Source organism: Buteo buteo, chromosome 1 (genome assembly GCF_964188355.1).
Source record: "Buteo buteo chromosome 1, bButBut1.hap1.1, whole genome shotgun sequence".
NCBI lineage: Eukaryota > Metazoa > Chordata > Aves > Accipitriformes > Accipitridae > Buteo > Buteo buteo.
This window is the reverse complement of record NC_134171.1, coordinates 71,685,916-71,710,011: the sequence shown is the minus strand read 5'-3', so window position 1 is coordinate 71,710,011 and position 24,096 is coordinate 71,685,916. Positions and strand designations below refer to the sequence as shown.

The following is a 24,096-nucleotide window of genomic DNA, read 5'->3' as shown; positions in this document are numbered from 1 at the left end:
CATGTTGAAAACATCCAAAATTCTGCCTTTTTTTTTTTTTTTTTTTACAAATTGGCAGTGCTATTTCACTATGCTCAGGTTTTCAAGGACAGGAACTCTGACCGTCAATCCCTCTGAAATGAGAAGTTCAAGTATGACTAAATAACCAGATGAGCTTCAGTTGATGTGAGAAGATAAAGGAAAGGCAAAACCAGAATTCAGCATTCTTTTTTTCTTGACCGAAGGCAGTAAAAACCATTGCTGCATTCACTATTTATTTTATGATACGCAAGTAAGAATAACTTCGACATAGTAACATGTAGCCCAGTGAGGAAAGACAGGCTAAAGGACGTGCACCAATCTGCTTCACAAAGAAGCCAAGTGATAGATGGCGGGTTATCATGGTGAACGGGATCACTTACTATAAACATCTTACTATAAACAAACATCTGAAGATGACCATAAGTTTATATTGGTTTTTGTTGACTGAAATAGCTTGTTCTGTCCATGCAGGGGACTCCAATTAGAGTTTGCTATGGCACACACTGATTTGCACACAGGCTGGAAGTGTTTGCAGTACAGCAGAATGACATGATATTTAAATTTACTTGCCCTGTAGATTTCTGCTGAGCTTAAAGTAAGGCCATTGCTCTAGTGAAAAAGCCCTCAAAGGCCATTTTTCCCACACTAGAGATTGGTTTGTGATTTGGGTTTCTAAACAATTATTTCAGTTCAAATTCTGCCAGAAAGGGGAACTTACTGCTTGATGTGAAGTTACCCTCCCCAACCTGGGGAAAGGAATCTACGTCTTGGACGACTTGTAGTACTCCCACAGTCCGCACCGGGGGATCCAGGGCTACAGAGCTCTCGTTCACTGTTATATCGCTGGCTCCCGTTATCTGGTTGGTTGGCGGTCCTCCTATGGATGCTTCCAAGTCTGGAGGTATATCATCCATGCAATCTGCATTTGGCTGATGGGAAGAAAAAGAAGAAAACTGAGCTTTTACCTGATAAAAAGATCTAATTTATCTGTTCCCACTTCTTTAGGGTCTTTCACTTTCTTTCAGTACTGTAAATAGCAACATACGATGAATTAGCACGCACAGTTTGTTTGTTTTCATGTACTTGAAACTTCTTAATACAATCTGTTGCGAGAGACACCCAAAGTTTGCATTGGAAATACTCAGTATTAACCTGTGTCACCTACAATCTCTAAATATTCTTATTTATACTTTTTAAAGGGTTTGGGAGAGTGCACATTAAAAAAGTAACTCACTTATTGATATGATCTGCTCAGCATAGGCAGATTGCTGAGTCAGATTACAAATGTAAACAGAGACAGTAGCTGAAGGGGAATGATTATCATTTCCCTAAATATACATTTTATAGAGCTGATATCAGAGCTTTCAGGAATAGGAATTCAAGGGAACTGCCTGTGGGCGCATCTATGTGTGGGGTGCAAAAATAGAAGCTAAAGCTGTTTATAAGATAAGTTTTTTAACATCAAAAGATCTTTTCCCTTGCTAATGATGTATTTCCTACAAAATAAAATTACGAGAAAAGAAACAAACAAGAAATAACGGCTATTTGAAGAGCATTATTCGACCCATAGTCTTTCTTGCTTTCTGATTCAGAGACACCAAGGATGGAACCCAGTTCTGAGGAATTTAGACACTTCTCTCTTGCAGTTACATAGTGAATGCATCAACACCTCCAGAATAAGCCAAGCTCTTCAAGTCAAGTGTCTGCCTTTCCATTGACCTTATAGGGAAGCAATGAGAGGGGGTTGCAGTGCCCACCTTTTGCACAGTCTCCTTAGCACTGAGTGCCTGTTCACAAAGAGCACTGAGACTTCAAGTGGGCACTGGGCAGCAGAGAGCATCGCTTGTCCAGAGACACTACGTCCAAGATTAGTTTGTACCCTTGATTTCTCTGGGCCTGTTATAAGCCTGATGCTCCCATTCATACAGCAGTGATTTCTACGAAGCTCCCCATAAACACTGGTGACAAACGCATGAGTAAAAAAGCTCTTTTTCCTCTAAGAGGAAACAGATTCTTGCGCCATTTGCCTATAGAACCAGGTCTAGTTCTCTCCAGGGCATGGAGAAAAATTGTTTGCATAGCTATTTCAAGAACTGGGTTTTGAAGTTTTAACATATTGTAACAAAACCAAGGCTAATTCAGAAAGGAGGATGCTGTGTGTCAGGGTGCAAACTTCCAAAATGACAGGGGGACATAGCAAGGTTGAGCTGCAATTACGCAGATACCTTGTTAAGTTAGGAAACAAAGTTATGTTGTTTCCATTTATCTTTATTGTCCAGGAGTCAGACAGCTACTCTGGATCCGTCACTTAGGTTTCCTCTACCTTCAACGGTTTGAGACAATTTCACTTTGTGATTCATCCCACCCTAAGGTAAGTGGTATGAATTGCCCCCTCTGCCTTCCCACTGCTCAGCACTAACCAGAGATGGGGCTTAAGCTGCTAGACTGGAAATCCAACGCCTGGATGGCTAAACTCAGAGGAGATGTACTCTGCTCTGTGGATCTGATTTTTGCCACGCTTGTCTCACTTGCTAAGGCATCTTTGAAAATCTCACTACCTGCCTATCTCAACAGCAGTCACCTAGAAACTAAGCAAAATATGATACAGCAAAAGCTTAAACAGAGGGTAAGCTTTAAGCGCAAGAGTAATCCCTTTGAACTCAGGCATATAAAGTTACCATATGCTTACATTTTTTGCAGAACCAGGAACTTGCCATGTTTTCTCTTTTCCCGTGCATTCCCTGTCTGAGTGTTGCCACATCATAAATATTTTTTCACAAGTGTTCCTATTGAAAAAGGCAGGCATTTTAAACAATCCTCAGGTGACTTATATCCACAAACTGAAGTTTGGGATAAAAATGAGAATTGTCATTGTCTGGCTCCAGTCTAACCTACAAGCAGTGAGAGCTCCTCAGAACTGGGATAAAGGCACATTTAACTATACCAGGTTTTAATGAAATGCATTGAACCTGTACTTTTCTAAGTAAAATACCAACCATTTACTGTAGGACTTGGATCTAAAATTATTCCTTAGATGTCTCACTCTTTCCCTCACCCTTAGCTGTTGTAACAAATGCTTTCAGAATTTCATTTTTAACTTAAATTTGGCTTTGATAGCAGTGTATCTTAAAGAAAAAAGCCTGTTTTTTCTTTTCTACTCTAGGAAAAACGATTTCAAATTTTTTTCAGAGAATCAGTTGTCCATCCTTTGCTCTGATTCCAGTTATTCCTAGAATGGGGTTTTATCACTAACTTTTAAACCTTTAAAAATGGGGGATTATAATTGAAAGCCAACCCAAACATTAAAGATGCAAAAATAGCATTGCTCGATATAATTAATCCCTTTACTCCTGAATCATTTTAGTTGGAAAAAATACCCCAAACTAAGCAGCATACTATAAAACTAATGATATGAAATACTGATCGAAAAAAATACATTATGGCTTCTGCTGTCAGAGTGACCCAGATACATTTGCTAAGTTTAATTATATCGGTTTCACTCATTCCCTGCATGTAAGTACTTTGAGGGCACAATTCCACCAAAGTCAAGGGAAGGCTTTGTATTGACTTCTGAGGGCTTGGCTAAGGCTCTTAGTGAATAGCTTCAAGTCATCCAATCTGCTGCCAAAAATGCAGCTGTCTGCATATCCAGCAGATATTTGCAGAAAAGGGGGAGAAGCAGAGGGAAACTATTTTTTGCGATATGATCATCCCAATAGCAATGTAACTCTTTGAAAGTGAAAGGCACTTTTACTGATAATTCACCTCAAATATTACAGCCAAAAGAGGTATAGTCTGAGCTGAATTCACCAGCCAAGAGACAGTGGAAAAGGTTATGCCAACCATTTGCTGATAAGTAGTTAGTTAATAATCCTCCGGAGCTGCAGAGAGCCACAGTGAAAAGCAGAGATGCTAGGGTGCTCGGCTACCGTGAAAATGAGTGCAGTCATTTTGGTGCCTCATGGCAGCCTGGGGAATCTGGTTTTAGGGCAGATAATATTTGAAGACTTTGTTACAAAGTAAATGGAGAGTTTAGATGTGAACTGAATTGAAACGTTTCGATATTTGGGTTTTAACCAATCAATTCCTGGAAAATTCTGGGTCTTCCTGCTAAATGAAGCACAATATATCCACAGTCACGCAAGCCAGCTCTTTAATAACAACCATAGGACAAACATGCAGCTGGCAGGGAAAAAACCCTTATTAGCCCTGCCTATGGTAAGATTTCCTCATTCATCCCATTGTAAAAGCCTGCGAAAGGACTTTGGCAAATTCGAGCTCGAGTCTCCCACCAGAGACTGCTGCCTGCCTGCGGCTGCTTTTCTCTGTGTGGAAATTTCAGCTAAGATGGCTCAGCAAGACTCAAGAATGTGTTTAGGGAATGGCATTTTGCTTTATCCACTCTACAGAAGTGTTTGCCACCTCTCACTGAGAAGCCCTAGAGCTTTACAGCTTCTTCCAGGGAAATGTCCTTTCCCACAACAGCCTACTGACATCTGGCTAAGTTAACGAGCCTGTGAAAATACCAGTTCACGCGTGCTGATAGAGACTGGTGGCTTATTCGGGGCTGCCAACTACACTCTCCAAAGAGAACAGGGCTTCACATAGTGCCTGCAAGCTCACGGTGGCATCAGAAAGCACCCCCCAGGACCGATGCCCACCCCAGGCAGCGAGAAGGGTGAGGACGCGCAGTTTCTGTGCGGGTGGAGAACAGGTCCTGCGAGCTGAGCAGGGAGCACGGGCAGTGACACCAGGGCAGGAGCTCAAGAGGATAAAGGTTGGGCGCGAGGGGCTACGCAGAGGAGAAGCAGGAAAGGGCACGAGGTAGGAGAGAGACAGAAAGGAGTTGAGGCATATTTTAGAAAGAGAAGGCAGAGAAAACAGAGGAAGAGGAGCAACTGATACAGTATAGGAACTTTTAACGCCCAAACTACCAGATGCTCTTAGACTCCCACTTCCTTTGCTGTCAGCCAGGGGAAACCCCTGACACAAAGGCTACCACCTGCTCCCAGTTCCCGTGGACAACAGCTCCTACTGTAAGTCACCTCGAGGGGTAAGGCTCTGGCATGCAGCTCTCCCTCCATGAACCTAACCGATGATCCATGAGGGTGGGAGCCAGTATGCTTCCTCCAAACGATGGAACAGGCTGTTTTCAGTTTGTTGTCTTAGAAGAGCCTAGGGAAATCTTTACAGTGTATTGGGTTTGCATGGCACGGTTTTGGTAGCAGGGGGGCTACAGGGGTGGCTTCTGTGAGAAACTTCCCCTATGTCCGACAGAGCCAATGCCAGCCAGCTCCAAGATGGACCCGCTGCTGGCCAAGGCCGAGCCCATCAGCAACAGTGGTAGCACCTCTGGGATAATAGATTTAAGAAAGGGAAAAAAAAGTTGCTGGGGCACAGAAACTGCAGCCAGAGAAAGGAGTGAGAACATGTAAGAGAAACAGCCCTGCAGACCCCCAGGTCAGTGAAAAAGGAAGGGGAGGAGGTGCTTCAGGTGCCAGAGCAGAGATGCCCCTGCAGCCCGTGGGGAAGACCATGGTGAGGCAGGCTGTCCCCCTGCAGAACAGGGAGGTCCACGGTGGAGCAGATCTCCACCTGCAGCCTAGGGAGGACCCCACACTGGAGCAGGGGGATGCCCGAAGGAGGCTGTGACCCCATGGGAAGCCCACGCTGGAGCAGGCTCCTGGCAGGACCTGCAGACCTGTGGAGAGAGGAGCCCACGCTGGAGCAGGTTTTCTGGCAGGACTTGTGAGCCCGTGGGGGACCCACACTGGGAGCAGTCTGTGCCTGAAGGACTGCAGCCCAGGGAAGGGACCCATGCTGGAGCAGTTTGTGAAGAACTGTAGCCCGTAGGGAAGGACCCACGTTGGAGAAGTTCGTGGGGAACTGTCTCCCATGGGAGGGACCCCACACTGGAGCAGGGGAAGTGTGAGGAGTCCTCCCCCTGAGGAGGAAGGAGCGGCAGAGACAACGTGTGATGAACTGACCGTAACCCCCATCCCCTGTTCCCATGTGCCGCTGGTGGGGAAGGGAAGAAAAGAAGGGTGGGGGGAAGGTGTTTTACAATTTAGTTTTTATTTCTCATTATCCTACTCTGATTTGATTGGTAATAAATTAAGCTAATTTCCCCAAGTTGAGTCTGTTTTGCCTGTGAAGGTAATTGCTGAGTGATCTCTCCCTGTCCTTGTCTCGACCCACAAGTCTTTCATTGTATTTTCTCTCCCCTGTCCAGTTGAGAAGGGGGAGTGATAGAGTAGCTTTGGTGGGCACCTGGCATCCAGCCAGGGTCAACCCACCACATACAGAAAGTCATACAATGAAATCCTCTAAACAAACTTTGCTAGTGGATCATTAACATCCAAGCGCTTGATTTTTAGCGTTCAGACAGACTAGCACTAAGGCTGATTCTGAAATCTTAATTTGACCCAGTTGTTTATGTTGGTTACAGCAGTATCTTTAATTACATGCCCAGTACAATTATTTCCACAGAAGCTCCATGCGGAAAGCTCTCAGTGAGAGGAGCACGATGGATCTCCCTTCTGCTCTGCAGTACAGAGAGAATGAGACAGGGAGCTGTGAGAAGAGAAACGATGGCTGAGGAAACTGAATGGCACTTTAAATTATTCCTGGCAATTAGGTTCTATACCTGCAACACCAGAGCTGTTCATATGTAGTAAAAGCTAGTCATGTAAACCAAAACCTTTACACGTGGCTTCTGGGCATGTTTTCCCTTCCCCTCAATGCACCCAGCCTCAGACAGCCTGTGGTCACGCTTAGCCTTCAGCAGTTGTCAGTGAAGTCAGTGAGAGCCATATTCTGGATGTAAATACTACTGGTACTACACTTTCTGGAAAGACCTTAACATCTCACGGCAGGCCTCCAAAAAGTGGAGGTCTGATTTGCCTATATCCCCTGACTATGAAGCTGGATGAAGAGCATGTTAATGAAAAGCTTGGGCAAAAATGTGAACGGACCAGCATGAGAGCAGAAATTGTGTGGTCCTGCATGGTCAAGAAGAAAGCCGTGGAACAATATCCTGGCTAACTGCTCACTGGCAGGCCTGTGAACTGAGACATGGAACCTGGGGAAAATTTCTGTATTTAAGCCTAGGCGCAGAGATGTTGAATGGCAGAGCCAGCCTTCCTTCCAACCTTTCCTGACATCTCAAATACTGATTTAACAGTTGTATCATCTTTTAATATTCTCAAGATAATATACATGCTTAGCAGAAAAAGTAGCCCAACTGTAATGACATGTTACCCTAACTACAATGCTCTATTTCATTTTTCCCATTGCGTGTTTTTAGCTTGGATTATATTAGGTTGATTAACGTATCTGCCTACTTCAGTAAAAACATACTTCACCTGTTGCTGTGGAACCTCTTCCGCAGCAACCTGCTTGGCTTCCTAGTCTCCATGAAAATGAACTCTTGGCATATGGCTGCATCAGCTCCCCTAACATGTTCGCATGAGCTATTTTACTTTATATAGCTCTTTCATATGTGAGCTGGCATGTCACCATCTGTAACTGGGAGGGTATTTACAGCACCTGTTAATGCACCGACCGGTGGTGTTTCAGTATTGAACTTCACTATCATGAAGTTCACGCATGGTGTGAGAACGTGACTCACTTCTTCCGGGAGAAGCCCCTGATCTCTGCGATAACTGCAGTTAGGAAACTGTATGGCAGACAGGACATGCACTGTCTGAATGTAAACATGCAACCTAAAAAGATCAATTGCTTTGGCAGCTTCTAACCACATCTGAATGTTCCAAATAACAAAGAGCTTAATAATTTCTTGCATGTCATGTGGTCCGCCACATGCTTAGTTACTGGGAGAAATGCTCCCTAATTGGAATTAGGAGTACAGAGCTTGCTACAGATAGACTTTAAGAGAAATCTAACAGAAAAAAGATTTGGCTCCCCGGAATGAGCAATTAGTTGTCCTCAACTAGTATAGCAGGCAAAATTTTATTTGCAGACCTTCTGGTTTGAGATTTGAACTGAGAGCATGATTAAAAAAATAAATCCAGTCCTGATTTAAAACACAAACAAAAACTATGTGAAAGACCTATAAATCCACCAAAACACCAGTAAACAATCCTCTGCTCCACAAAGCAGGCAACCACAGACACACAAATCCCAACACCCAACCAACCCCCACACACACACTCTTCCTTGCTGATAAAAGCAGAGTGCAGGAGAGAGGTAGAATCGGACATTTCAGTTTGTATGCTCCTTAATAAATCAATATCATGGCAAGAAGAGTAGGGTGGGAACAGAGGGCAAAGGGCTAGGGATATACTCAAGCAGCTGCTGTTTCCTTTCTGCCCTGACCGGCTGCTCTGCAACGCGCTTACCGGGATCCCTAGGGCTTTTAGAATATTCATTTTACACATCGGGCAGGTACGATGGTCTAGCAGCCAGGGGTCTACGCAGGACTTGTGGAAAAGATGCCTGCAATGAAAAACAGGATATTTTAATTCAAATCCATGACAGCACAATTTACCACTTAGTACCGGATGCTTCTTCTGCATTCAGTGAAGTGCGAGTATTTTTAAAACATTCTCCCTGACTTTCCTGCTCTTTAGAAGCTCCCCATCAGAGTGAGCTCCTAAACAATTCCAGCCCTGAAGGGGTTATTCCTAATCCCGTGCTTGGTCTGAAGTGACCACAGAGCAACTACCTGAGCCCCAGGGCTGCTGGGGACCACTTTTCTTAGACATTATCTGGGCAGGGGAACTGCAAGCTTCTTGCCTAGCTTCACCTGACACAAACTGAGATTGAATACAGAGATATTTAGTGCATGTACCTGACTGGCATTGTATTTTCTCTTGCGAGCATATTCTGTTACCCTGTGGTTATAGAGGACAAATGTTGCAAAAGGCAAGAATGTGAGGCTGGGGATTTAAGAAATGCTGTTGAGTAGGCCAAGGAGAGGAGTCAGGACTCAGCCCAAGGCAGTGAAATTTGTTCAGCCCAACTCCTTTTGAAGAAAAGGAGGGAAGTTTCCTACCATGCACATAGACTCAGAAATTACATTGGCATGCAGGAAACTGAAAATTGACCTGCCTTCCCAAAAATCTTTTTTAATCAATACATTGAATAGAATAATTCAGTTATTATGGAAGGAACCTTAGTCCAACTGCCTAATATACCTTAGTAAGAGTAATAATTTAGGCAAAATTGAAAGAAGGCATTTTATTCTGAAATATGAGGCTCAATATACACAGTCTTGCTCCAAGAGATGCAAACTAAGACTAATTTGCTTGTTTTGAAACACCATATAGATCAGCTCTAAACTTCCTTTCTAAGGCTTGCAACAGGTGTCCCACATTTTACTTGGCAGAGCCTGAAAGTCGTGTTTCAGTCTGCTTGAACTTTTACATTTGAGCAGTCCCAGCCTCCGTTTCCCTGTGCTGCCACTGCCCCACGCGCATCGCTCGTACAGCACAGCCCTACAAACCCACCAGGTAACCGCGGGTGGGCTCAGCTCACAGCCGCCCCAGGGCACGTACCAGCCTCCACGAGGAAACGCAATCTCTGAGAAAGCCAGAATCGCTTAATGCACCAAAATAATTTTAAATATTTAAGCAGTACGTATTCAGCTGAATGGGTTGGCTGCTGTATTGTGTCGTGGCCTCTCTCACACAAGATACACACTGCCTTTCAACTTGGTGGAAGATATTGAGGTGCACTTTCACCAATATCGATTTGCAACCCTGGCTCTTACTAACATGGTAGCAGCCCACATACTAGCTGGCTGGCTTACTAGCTGGCTTCAGTCCTAAGAGTAGAAATTCAAAGCCAAAACTGTGTGAAATCTCAGAATCTTATTCCTTCCACTGCAATGTTTTTTTCTCACTACTTCTAGAAGAAACGGGTCCTTTGTGAAACAAAGCTACATGGCAAATCATCACATTCCTGTACTTGGTCTGACTTCACACAACTATGGGAAAGGGCAAATCTGTTCTTGGAAGTTCGACCTAGTCTAATTATATCAGTTGGCTGCAATACCAAACTTTGTCAAACCTCATCTGATCCTGTATGTCAACATGATTAACACAAATGAAGTATCGTGATACTGGAAGTTCAAACCACTGCTTTACTGAGGCTACTAAAGTTCACAAAACTCTCCTTCCAAACAAGACTTGCTTTACTGGGTAAAAACACAATGTACCCAATTTCAGTCTCTGTCCTGCATAACTCTTCCTTCCTTCTATCTCAGGAGGGACATATTCAGCCCATCATCAGGCAAGCATTCTGAACAGGTGAAAGCATAAAGATACAGTCCTCAGGCATGTGTAATTTTACATTTAGAAGTCTAACCAACAGAATTCCTTGGATGCGTTAATTCACAGAGGGTACTGTCTCGCTTTTCAGCTATTTGAAATAACTATGAAATTCTTGATAGTGGTTGTTTTTCTTTAATTATATACTCAAATTAAAAAATAAGTATGTTTAACTGCAAACATCTGAAGCACATTTCTGCCAAAATACTCAGTACATTTACAGAATCTGAGATATTTATTATTCTCTTGAAAAAAATAGATTTGCAAAATCCGTTTTGGATAAAACATTAGTAACTTCTATCAAGCCATTTTACCATAGACTAGAAAGTCTCCTTTTGTTTTCAAGTTCAAACTTTGCAAGCCTCAGTCAAGCTGTGGTTCATATTACAGCATTTCATAATGTTCATTAATCACCAAAAGCTTGGAACTTTCATGCCTTAAAGATTTTAAAAACTGAAGTTTAGTGTTCCTGAAGTTTGCTTCAAAGAACAATATTCTAAAAGAAATCCTACCAATGCCGAGTAATTTAAATACATGACAGATCATGTCACTTTGCACTTCTCAATCCTAAATTAGCACTGCGTATTATGGCTCTATTAATTTCAGATTTAATATGTACAACAGAAGGAACTTGATTATTTGACAGAAATCTACAGAAAAATGGAATGTTATTGAAAATCAGATAAAGATTTGCATTTTTAAATTTTTATACCACATTATATAATTAGAGCACTCATAGTATCTATTTTTGAACATGTAAACATTTGTGCAGAGAAGTGAGGTGGCAGGCTTTGCAGATTTGGATTTGAAAGTTTGTTTTATTGGTTATTAGCTACAGCACCATGTACATGCCTATGGCTTTCAAGAAATTGTGAATTGTTTGCTGTCCTGATAAGTTTATAATCCAAATTCAGGCAAAATAAGGGTAGCACAAAGTAAGATGAGAGAGCAACTGCAATATTTCACTGTCACATGGTAAGACAAAGATGTAAAAAGACCAGCTGCAACAAAAATCCTCCTCCCTCTGTGGTTCTGACTGATGCAAGTTTTAAAAGGAAGAAGAGGGTAGAGGCATCATGGTTGAGTTCAGAAGTAATGACCCATACAGGGACACAGTAAGAGAGATGTTTCAAGCACAGGCTCGGGACATGGCTTTGACAAAGTCAGAGCTAGAAGAAAAAGATGTGGTTTTTTTTTTTTTCTGTTGTGTGCAACCACATGCATTGCAAAACTATATTGATTTGCATGGGTTGAAAAGTTTCTCAAAAGAACTGTAATTGATTAGTTGAGAGAGGAAGGCGAGAGGAGAGGAGAGGGGATGTTGTAACAATCCTCATACAAAACAAAGCAGAAAGGGAACAGCTGTTCTTCACCTCTCCTAGGGATAAGAGACACCAAATTTCGGTCACATTTCGGATGTGTTTAAACTGCAGCAAGTGAGATCCAGGTTACACAATAGGAAAAGCTTCACCACAGCCAGGGTAGCAAAGCACTGCAATAAATCAGCAGGGGAATTTGCAGAGTCTTCATCCTGGGAGACTGCAGAGTGTGTTGGAAAAAACTCCCAAGAACGACACGTGCACGGCCAGTGCCCCTGTGCCGTTCCAGAGGTGGTGGCCTCCTGGGATCCCTCCCGCACTCTTCTGTGACTGCATGAGGCTCTGTAAAGCTCACGGAGCACAAAGAAAGAGAGAGAACCTCAAAATCCCAGAGCGTTTCATTTACTATTATCTAAATAGCACTTCATATTTTTTAACTGGAGATTACTTTTGTTTGAAATGTATTTAAATTTTCTTTAAAGCTGCAATTTTAATCATACAAGAAAAAAAATTTCATTTCAGGCTCAGCCCAAAATGATAATAATAATTTGATTGTTGTAAAACTATTGTAAAGCTTTCAGCTTGCCAACAATTTTGAGAAGATTTTTTTCCAGGTTAAGGGAAATTGTTCTCCTCCCACCTTCTACTCCTAGTCCCAATTTACCAAACTGCATGCAAACAAACCTAGCAGTCGTGTAATTTTTCTCAGAAGAAAAATGTGAGCTAAGAGAAAAGGAGGCAAGAGCAGAAAGAGAGGTATATCCCTAGGGATTCTGAGTTAAGAGCATCAGTTGCCTGGATTAAGACATAGGGCTGAAGCAGAGGATTGAGAAGGGTTTTGGTGAGAGACTGAGCAGCACTGTAGTATCCACTGAGAAGGTTTGGGCCTTTGGGGGTGCACGCACGGTATTATTTGTTTATTTTTGAGGAAGAAGGAAGGACAAAAGATGATGATGATGAGGGTGAGTGAGAGGAAGGAATCAAAGGGTAGAATGTGTGTGATGAAATAATTTTCACAGGAAGCTAATAAAAAGAGAAAGGAAGAGTGAAGCAGTCTCTGAAATCACAGCTGTTCATGGAGTGAAGGTTCAGGGGAAGGGAACAAGCTGGAACAGGTTCAGAAAGCGTGCTTATTGGTGACAGAGATGAAACAACCAAAAAAAGACCTTATGAAGAACTCAGTACAGACGAGGTTGAAAGAATTGTCTTGCCTCTCTGTAGAGGTTTAGTAAAGTCAGTAAAAGTTTACTAAAAGGCACACACTGGGAGCAGCACCACCAGTAAATTCTCCAAAGCCAGAGCAGAAAAGACTAAGGCGTTTTGAAGTTAGACATGGAGGACAAGCAGAAGGTACTGGGGCTATGACAAGAGGTGTCACTCTGGGAACAATGAACTTGGTTACATTTGATGTTGCGTCAGTGCCCTCAAAGATAATTTCAGTGATGCTTGCTGCCATTAAACATAAAACCAGCTGCAAGCCAACAATTTTTTTTTATCAAGTGTCAGTCCTTATTTATTTAGTACATTCTGTAGAGTGAAGTTCATTAATGCAGTCAGTTGTGGGAGCTGGCTAAAGAGGACAGGCAGGAAGAAGCACAAGATCACTGGAATTCTCCTCCTAGCTTTCCAGAGCAGGATACTTAACAACAGGCTATCCCAGCGCCGGCTCTCTGCCAGCAGAAAAGAGAGGACATTTGGGGAAACAGCGCAAGTACTAGTAAACATGTTATCTATATGACTTCAGAGCTCATCCACTGCAATATTGGCCGGTGGATTTTTGGTACCAATTTCTTCGGAAATTCAGGCTCCACCAGCCTTAAAATGAAATCTCAAGATATACAGGGCTTTAAACAGCGTGTGCCTGCTAGCGGTGGTTTTCCCAGTACTGCCTGCAGTACAAAGCAGCATCTTTCATGCGCAGCTCTTGGTGAGTATTTGGCTTTGCAGGTAAAAAGTTCTGCATCTTGAGCACCTCCTGAGTAGAAACACTAAGGTCAGCCAGCACTGGTGTCATATGGTGCTGGTTTCTGTAAGGCTTGGTGAAATGCCAGCCTCTTATTAAACAGCAGTCTAATGAGGTTGCCATACTAGAAACTAGCACGGTTTAACTGAGGACGCTGGAGGAAGAAACCTACAGTCTGTAGGTCTTTATCAAGATATAACACTCTCCTACTCACTTAACAGAGACAGAAATTAATCCACTTTTTTTTTTTTTTTTTTTTTTTTTGATGAGGAGAGGAGACTGACAACAGCAGAAAGAATCATGACTACTATTTCCTGGTTTGGAAGTCCAAACCCATGCAAATGTGTAAAATATTGCCCTCAGAATTTATGTAGCAGAAAAGCCAGAAAGCAGTGCAGTAGCTGCTTGAGAAAGATCTTTGAGTTTTTATAATTCAAAACTGCTGAGGCTCAAACTGTATTTTACAAGACAGTTCTGCTGCTGCTACCCTTTTAGCATGAGTCATTTTCTAGGCGACCTTTTCAGTCAGCCAAGAGCTGAACATCACCTGTTAACTATGTGTTTCCTATTCACTCTGCTTGACTCAACACTATGGATGACAAAGTCTGACTGGAGCCTCATTGAATTATGAGGCGAGACACAAGTGAAAGCTAGAGCTTAGACATATTTTTTGCTGTTGTATAACTACCTCCAAAAACTGCTTGTCTCTATCATGCAAAATTTCCAATTTCATTATGCTTCTATGAAAACAGGCTTGATGTCAAACCAAGGTCCACCTTTTCTGGTAATTTCTCATTTTTCCGTATTTCTGCTTCATTAAGTGATGTGTTTGTGTCTGTTCATAGGAAAAAAAAGAGTTCACAAGCAATTTGTCATTGTGGGGGATTTACAGTAGGTCAAATTTATGATTAATCTGTTGCTTTTTGCTTGCCATTTAGTGATGGCAGTAAACAGATTTAGCGAGTCACATGAAGGAACAGAAATGGACAGCTTGTAACATTCAAATATCTACTAGGGAACAACATAGCAGGAAAAGAAACAAATATTTCAGGTTCTCAAGCCAGTGAATATGTCTGCAGCAGAAGAAAGAAACTCTATTTAAAAAAATAATCTCTGCTCTGTATGTACAGCACTTGAGCTTCCTGTTTCTAGGGAAATCAAACACTTGATATAAAACCAGTGAGGAAAACAGAGGAATCAAAACCTTTAGTTTAAAAATCCTACAGATGACTTTGTAATAGGTCCAGATCAAACAAAATTTCTGACTATCACGCTAAACTCAGGTTCTCACCACCATGAATACTACTTCCACTTCAAGTTGAACAAAGAGGCATTTCAGGTATCTTTACCAACAGATTTTGAATAAATAAAAATGATAAATTCACCCTTCCCTCCCCAAGCTCTCAGGTAATCTCATCAGCGTGATACTGTGAGAACAGACCCTGTCTTGAATTAGAGAGACAGTCAGTGCTAAAAGCACCTTCAACACTCAACTTACCTGCAAGGCAAAATTCTGACAACATCATTGGGCTTGTAGCCTTCAATACAAACAGCACAGTTATCAAAGTCTGGCTCAGTTTCCTACAGGAAAGAGAACATTCATCATTTTCATTTTTTGATTTTGACAGTTAATCTCTTCATACAAGAGCCTATGTGACAAAGTAAAACGGTCCTTGATACCTGGTGCAAATCCAATAATGCATTTCAAGACAAGCAAGTCAGATTTTCCGACACATTTCCAGTTGGAAACTTGCCCTGGGAAGCGTGCGGGTTTAGTTAGCATGTTTTAACTTCCAGGATTTTCTGCATCTTCACAGAATAACCTTCTTCTCTCTCTACTCCATTTCATCTGTAAATTGCTTACCAGTATTCCTCCCCAGCCTGAAGGACACGCAGTAGCTAAATAAGCAATTGCCATTTCTGTTCTGCCTCATTGTGCCAGTGGTCTGAAGGAATCCTCAGCACAGAGTTTCATTTGGTAATGAGCAATTTGAAAAATTACCTTATCACCTTTCCTGATTGTTCTGACTTGTAGCTTGCTGATTGCTTTCTTTGCAGCATCTCCAAGCCGGCGCTGTAATAAAAAATGTGCTCTTAAGCAAAGAGTATCTCTTCATGCAGAAATCATCACCTTTTCCTCCCTAGGCTTCTTAATAATCTGAAGTGACTGTACATGAAACAGGACAGTGCTGTATAAATATAAACAGATGAGGTCAGTCATACTGTCATTCACAATAAGGGCACAGCAGGTATTCTAGGCTTGCTGGTAACCCACAGCCGATGAGGCAAAGCTAGTCTAATGGAGTTCCAGTGGAGACTGCACGTGAGCCCATCAGGACGCTATACTACCCCACCTTTACTATTCCAGTGAGTAGCAATGTATGTAACAAGTCCACTATTTGTATATCCTACTTCTTCCCTCTCTTTTTTTAATCACATCTGCAAAAAGTACATTATTAAATGAGGCCTGGGCTAACAAGCAGAGTGAACACTGGACTTAAGATTCTGAAGGTCATTATTCTTACATTGTTCCAGAACTAGTTCATAATCTTCAGCAAGATATAACTGCTGAAAGTGAGCTGCTAATTTGTTAACCACAAAACCCACAAATAATCTTATCTGCTGTTCTCTTTTCCTGCAATACAGAGTTGCCTACTTTATATGAGCAATGCAAGGTATAAAAATGAGGTGAAAGCATCTGCAGTTTCTCACAGGTAAAGCACTATATAGTCCTGTAGTAACATCCTATCCATACATAACCATTTGCTTGTTCTTTGCCTTTCTATCTTTGTTTCCAGCAGACCATGAATTGCTTAACCACGTGATGTTTCTGACTGTTCTCCCATATTTCCCGAACACTGTTACTGTGCTGGCAGGGTCACAGCCACTCAGGATTAAAGTATGTAGTAACAGCCTGATGCAAAACACCCTGTTCTCAAATGCTGAAGTTGGAGATGCCTGCCTCTTGCAAGAGGCTGAGAACATTATGGGGCCGTCCATACAATCACTGCTCAGCAGAGCTACCTCTGTACCCTGTGCTATTGAGCTTGTGCCTGTATCAGCGCTCCAAGGACTTGGCTGTTCACTTCTGCTAACCCAACAGGGAGATCTGGAGACAGACTCACAGGCTGGAAAGGTCTTTGAGAGGTCATGTACTCCCACCCCCTGCTCAAGGCTGGGTCAACTTCAAAGTCAGAGCTGTGTCCAGTCAAGTTTTGAATGGCTCCAGGACAGGAGATTTCACAACCTCTGTGGATAATTTGTTCCAGTGCTTAACCACTCTCACAGGCTTTTTTTTTTTTTTTTTTTTAAACATACAAATGGAATTTCCCTTGTTGGAGTTTTTGGCCATTACCCTTGTTCTTTCTCTGTGCACCCCCTCAAAGAGTCTGACACTGCCTCCTTGCCAGCCACCCATTCTGCAGCTGAAGGCTGCAAGCAGAACCCTTCCTCCTCCTCCTCTGCTTCTCTCCTGGCTTAGCACATCGAGCTCTCTCCGTCTCTCCTCAGATATCGTGTGCTCCTGTCCCCAGACCATACTGGTGAGCCTCCTCTGGGCTCTTTCCAGTTTTTTCATGCCTTTCTTGTACATTTCTTGCAGCAACACCTACTCCGATGTCTTCTTGTCCGCATTATGACAGCTCACGATACAGTGCATCCCAATTTGTCACCAATAAACGACCTACTTAAACTCTTCTCTTCACCTCCCCTCCCCATCCATGCTTCCAGCCATGTGTTGTTACATAGGAGGGAGACTTGGAGTGTTGGTGACTCAGAAGACACTCAACTTTTTGGGCTGGGAACACCGCCTGTGCCAGAGTTCAGAGGGGCCTCTCATTGGGAAGGGTTTCCAGCTGGAGGGGGTGAGAGCACGAAACCAAAAATGGAAGGAAGCTGGATGTAGTTTGTAAATTGAGACCTAATCACCATACAGATACGATTAATAAATTACCACTTTGTTCTTCAGATCCAATTAAAATCACTGAATTAAATTTAGAGAGTAAGCTTATTGGATTGGAAAGACATGAAGACTGACAAAATGCATGCAATACTGAAAGCAGAGAGCAATTTCAGAAATGGCTAAAGAGGTGAAAATGATCTTGGCTATCATATGAGATTTACATATGAGCTTTCCAGCATAACTAATTACTACACGTGAGGGAGTATTTTGTAGTTATACATCTTTTCTGTAGTACATTTTTCTCACAGTCTCCCTTAAATAAAGGGATCAGATGAGAGTTGGAAACATTTCTTGCCAGCTATTTGTTTCTTTAATGTAAATCAAAGACAGACTGATAACATTCAGCAAGACAAGAGCCATTATGTCCTGCTTCAGGAATTGCCTGTGATTCCTTTTTATCATTATTATTACTTAAACTAATGAAATGTCTCAGTTCTTTTTTGTACGTTCTTCAAGGGGAAAGGACAAGATTAAAGACTTATGTACATCTTTGATCTGCTTGTTTTTATGTTTGCTTTCTCTTATTTATCTTAAATAGACAAGTTCATGACTTACATACAAATGAGAATAATTTAGTTTTTGAAAGAACAGGAATATCTTGGAGTAAAGTCATGCTTTAAAATGACCCTTCCATTTGAACGAAAGGCGTGCTATCACTAACCAACGATTTCCCCTAAAAGATAAGAGGCATTACAATAGTTTAAGGGTTTAAGATGAGGCTTAGAGATTTACAACCACAAATCTCATAATCTCATTAGCAAGGTTGCAACATTCAGTACTGGACTGGAAGGAGTTAAGCATATCGGATGCAGTGGTCTTGTGGAGAGGGTGATATTAGTTAAAAAGAAAGGACAGTAGCATGGAAAACATCACTTGTCTGTTCCTGAGGAAGTGAATGACTGTAGATGCTGTGGAACAGAAATTACAGTAAGCGCGTCTCTCTTAATGGCCTTACTAAACTATCACCTTTGCATAGAGGAGATAGCCTTGTGCCTTGCGCAGAAGGAAGCGCACCATCAGGACGAGGTATCAGACACATCTCCTGTACCACAGATAAAGTTTGGGGACTCCATCATGTGAAGCGTCTTCCCAAGTCTGCTTCAAGGACTGATGTCTCTAGTCAACGGCCCAAAACTCTCATTCAAAGCCACAGCCAGCAGTCTTCCTTCTCAGATAATTCCTTGACCCTCCACATGCTGCCAGTCGCATACTAAAGTAGATCCTTCACTGGAGATTAACCCAGGAGGCACGGGACCCTCCTCAGCCCCAGTGTGATCACTGCCTGCTTTGGCTTTCACAATCCTGCAAAACTCATGGAGCCCACCTGGTTTCAAAATGACTTTACAGAAAAATTCTTAACAAGAAACCAATGGGAAGAAATGACATGGAAGAAATATGGTCAACAGGTCTGGCACTTAAACATCATCCCCTCGCCATCTTCCCATCTCATCTCTCGCAGATGACAAAAAGAGAACTCTACTATTACTGCTGAAATAGGAAATCTGACACACTGACAGGGCTGGGTTTGGGGGTTTTTTTTGTTGTTTTTTTTTTTTTTGTTTGTTTGTTTTTTAAAGCCTGTGTCCTGGCTCTTACCACTTAGGGCTGAGACAGCAAGTGACATTTTGCTGAACTATGTCCAGGACTTAACTTGTCATGTAATTCCAAACTGCTCTCAATTAGCTCTGCAACCTGATGTCTCTTGATGCAAGCAATTCCCACAGTCTTTCACAGAGAAACTCCCTCATCTTCTGGAGGGCTCCAGGAACAAGCTGCTGAGGAAGCAGATTGCCTGTGCTTTCCTTACACAAATTTATCCTCTTCATATCAAAAGAGTGTATCATCAGAGCAACCACCTACTTCCTGGACATCTTGTTAGGTGGGAAAACAAGAGGAGGCCTTGGATTTTCATTCATGTGAATATTACTACCTACCTTCTACTTCCACAGTCGTCTGTGGTAGAGATACTCTTAAAATTCAATGTATTAAAATCAAAATGGAAATCACCATATTTGTAGCTGACGCCCTGGCTGCAGGTGCACAAGCCCATAATAGAAGACAGTTTTGTGCTCTGCTGCATCAACTCCCAGCCAAGTTGGGATGAATGGGCCAGGACATTCAGCGAGAATCCTTGAAGTCCTGATTCTCCACTCGTGAAAATCAGGTACCTAACTAGAGTGAGCTGTGCCTTCCTTCTGGCACATGAACCTGGATTTCGCACACATGGTGAGGAAGAGTGGTGGCTGAAGATGTACATGCTGTATGTCCAGGTTTCATCTCACTGGGGAGTCACAGGAAATGATTCCAGGAGATTCTTCACTCTTTCTAGCTGCCTCTCTCACTAGCTGGGCTCATTGCTTTCTTGATGGATAATTACGTCAGTTCCTTTCGGGTTTACTACTTGATCAGCAACTTATGCTGTGTGCAAGAAGGGAAGCAGACCTGGAAAGGTGGGTCACCATATAAAAAAGGACAAGGAGGCAAAAGTGGTTATGAGATTTGACATATTTTTCATGAAAGGAAGACACAGTTGCAATGGGTCAGCTTGGAAGAGTCAAAATGGAAGATGACTTAGGGAGACTTGAAGCGACCAAGGAAAAACATTCAGAAATCTTGCTTTGATGTAACAGTGCAACACCCCTCCTGCTTGGAGACAATGGCTTTTTCTGCCAATCCTATTTTGCAGTCAGCCACATTGTCCCATTCCCTCAGCACAGTGCCAAGACCACCAATCTAGAGGAGGCTGAACTGCTCCTGCTAGCAACTCCAGCATCGGCCAAACCTGGGAAGGGCATGCATGACAGAGGTTAACAAAGAGGTAGGCATAGGTTCTTATTTGACACCAAAAACATAGGCCTGCACAAGCCCTTGTTTTAAAACTGTGGAGTTTTAAATCATTCGGATGTCAAAATGAATTTAAGCTTTTTAATTTTTTTTTTTTTTTTTTTAAATTTTAACTGAAGTCTAACAGAAGAGTCACAGTTTTTCACACTTTCAGAACAGGGCAGTCAGTTTGCACAGTTAGATTTTATCGCATTGCGGGGTAGGAACTGATAGCACAACTTTCTCTGAATAGGCCAGCTGGCTCCCCCTTCATCTGATGCTCTGTTTATCCAAACATGTCAATATTTGGATAAACTTTAGCCTGAGTACATCAAATACAGATAGAAGGAAGCGTCTTTCCTAAAGTTGGCCAGCAATGAAGGTGCTTACAACACATGCAAGGCTTTCCAAGTAAACACAATACCTTCATACAAGACAAATGCAAGTTATAATGCCAAAAGCTTTTGAGCGCGATGACAAAAGAATCTTGCTCCAGCAAAGCAACACAAACAATTTTTCTTGTATATATCTGAATATCCAAGATTTTAACATAGAACTTTGTGATCCCACCCTTGTGCTACAAGAAAATGTGTCAAAGAAAAAAACAAACAAGCAGAACTTCAGGGGGAATGGAGAGGAACCCTCATGGAAAGGGCAAAAGCAAGATGGGCTCTTCTGAACTACCCACATCATTATATTCCATTGCCAGGACTAAAAGAAGAAAACCAAACCACAGCAACTCATTAACACAAATGGTTGAGCTTTGTCTGTATATCGCTACCATTTTTCATATGAAAAATGCTAATAAAGAGATGAGAGGAGATGTCAGGCAAAACTGGATGAAGAAAGTACATGAAAAAATTCTAGTTTGCCCCATATCATTATTACAGCTTCGGCAAAAAATTAATAATAAATAATTACTTAAGAGGCATACTTTCTTACTCTTCTGAAGAATAGAACTAGTATAATAACAAAGTTATTAAAACCTCTGCACAGGACAACTGCTTGTGCACACGTTAGTCTTGTTCAAACTTTGGAAAGAAAATACTGAAAAGGAAATCTGCTTGAACATATAAACCTATCAGTTCCAAACTATAGCATATTACCTGAATGAGCTTCTTATTTTGCTGGGTTTCATGTTTATGTATGTCTATTTACACTGCTAATCTGCCTGTATAATTACTTGATTGAAAGCATACTTATGGTACCCACATACATAAATTAGGCACACATGTGCTTTTGCAGCCAAAGCATCTAAAAATTATCACAGCCGTCACAGGGAATCTGCTGCCAGTGATGTTCAAATTCCAGCTGGGATAGTCTCATTCTTGCTATCCAAAATTTCATACTGTATATTTGAAAGGAAAATATATTCTCTCTGTCTGTAAATACAGAGCAGCTGCTCTCTATCTCAGAGGATGCCTGAATTTCAGTGGGGGAGGGTGAGGGATCCCTATACATTAAGTATACGTTATGGAGTATGTGGCAGTACTTTTCTCTACAAGATGATTATTAACGCTCTCAGTCTTACTTTTTCTGCAGAGCAAGCAAGGCAACCCTCTCCCTGCCCCGACAGTAATTTATTAAGGGTCCAGAAACATCTCTGAATTACAGTGCATTTTTTTTCCCCTGCAGTAAAATGGTTATCTCCTCAGATTTCATACATTGATAACGTTTCCTACTGTACCATTAAAATGAAATGTAGAAGCCTCAGCTTCACAGTTCTGCTGATGCTGAGATAGTTGCATCCAGACAAGAAAAGATTAAATTTATTATTATCATTGCTATTATTATTCATTGCTGAACTACCATAAAGACGCACAGTGCTTTATAAATCCAGGCGGCCTCAGGACCTAAGGCTTATTCCCACTGCTGCTGACTTCTCTCCAGCTCTATAGGTTTTGGATCTCTTTCAGGGGGCTTGAACAAGATGCCAAAACCAAAAGCAATGGTTTAATAATATTGGCGGCTATCACTACAGCACTTACATATTCAGTGATCATTGTCAAACGAACAGGGACATGTTTGCCTTTCAAGCCCAAGTCCCTTCTAAAGAAGTATTAAAATGAAAACACTTTCTGTTCTTTTTTTCTTTCTTCACTTATCGTGAACCCTTGTTTCACACACAGACATTCACATACCTCACTATATTTCAGTCATCATTTTGATCTCAAGGGTCGTTAGTGATACACATTTCTATGTCGCTTGGCTATATGTACCAAGGCAATCTTTTCACTAATAAACATTATTAACTTTGTGTCTATTTCTTGTGTGTTTTGCATGGGAGAAAAACCCTGTAATATATATACACCATATTTATTAATTTCTTTTTTCCTGGATACCATCTATATTGACAGAAGTCTTGGCTTTTCCCAAAGACAGATGTTATTATATCCCCATCATTTTCACTTCCTTGTCTTTTGTTTTGGTTTGTCATTTTTAACACACATTCACAATTTCCTCAACTTTTACTAAGCTGAATCCCACGGTGATTTCTTGGTAACACAAACAGCCATCCCAGCACCACTCACCTGATTTCTGTCTCTGGCATTTGCGTAGCGGAACCGCTGGATGTAATAGAAGACCAGCCACGCCAGCGAGATGATCATCAGCACAATGAAGGAGATGGAGACGAACACCACAGAGGTCCGGCTGACGTACTTCTGCAAGTTGCGTGTCCCGATGGTTATGTACATCATCACAGTAATGTTCCTCTCCAGGAGGCTCACTATCTCTCTTCCTTTGGGTTCAGGAATCATTATTGCTACAACATCTTCTAGGCCTGTCAGACAGGAGAGAGAGAAAAGAAGCCTTAAGTAAAACAAGTGATTGCCACATAATAAAATGACAAGAGGATGTGGCAAGACACCCCCAAAAAGGTGGGGGGGGACAAAACAGTAACGAAAAAGCTCCCCTTTCTCCTGCTGTTTTCACCAAGAGGTAAGTCAGATGGATCTGGTAAAGGTTTCAACTGGAACCAGTTACACACTGTGTTTCTATAACCTAATTTCGGTGAGATACGGAAAATGTGTTCCACGGGTTGACATAAACACAGATTTCCGGCACTACTGAGGCTTATCTAGACGATATTGCTGTAAGCACTGCAGAAAGGGAGGCATGCTGCAGCCAGCATCCTTCTGTCCAGCACTCCGTATACATTAATCATAGCCCATTTTGCCGGGTCATGAGTCTGTCAGCGAAGCCTCTCCAAACCCCGCGTTCAGACCAGAAACGCTTGCGATGCACAGATCCCCGCGTGGTTTCATAGCCCGAAGGCACCAAAGCATCGCTGCCCTCGCCCGGGGCTGGCAACGGGAGAAGGCTGCAGGGACCAGAGCAGCTTGACACGTTCGCAGCTCACTCGCTGCCCATGGCCTGAGCCCATGCAGACGTCTGGGACCTGGGCTCACCAACTGATGCAAGTCTAAAGTCAAGAGCACTGTTTTATTCCACAAAAAAACCCCACGCTACTGCAGCCCAGATCGGCCCCCGACGCACTCTACAGCGTGGCCCCGCAAGGACGCCAGTCAGCACAGCCAAGGTGGCAAAGGGGTGTCCGCTAATGGGATGGGGCAGGGACTTTCTACAGCCTTGTCAACCTTTCTGAAGCCACAACCCTATGAAACAGGCCCTCCGTTGACCCATATATATATTTATATATCTATATCTCCATATGCTTATAAATAAACTATCACTGCTTTATGGTTTAATGCTAGG

At 42.3% G+C, this 24,096-nt stretch overlaps 1 protein-coding gene across 2 annotated transcripts in view; it reads right to left on the bottom strand.

Moving 5' to 3' along the window:
* RNF150 (ring finger protein 150) overlaps positions 1 to 24,096 on the bottom strand; it is a 124,968-nt gene that overhangs the window by 31,292 nt on the left and 69,580 nt on the right. For both annotated transcript variants that reach the window (XM_075035944.1, XM_075035935.1), the window contains exons 2-6: positions 22,911 to 23,161; positions 15,598 to 15,669; positions 15,094 to 15,176; positions 8,382 to 8,478; positions 740 to 950 (exon numbers count right to left, since the gene is read on the bottom strand). In XM_075035944.1, coding sequence (XP_074892045.1) covers positions 740 to 950; positions 8,382 to 8,478; positions 15,094 to 15,176; positions 15,598 to 15,669; positions 22,911 to 23,161 — 714 coding nt within the window. The remainder of the gene's footprint in view (positions 1 to 739; positions 951 to 8,381; positions 8,479 to 15,093; positions 15,177 to 15,597; positions 15,670 to 22,910; positions 23,162 to 24,096) is intronic.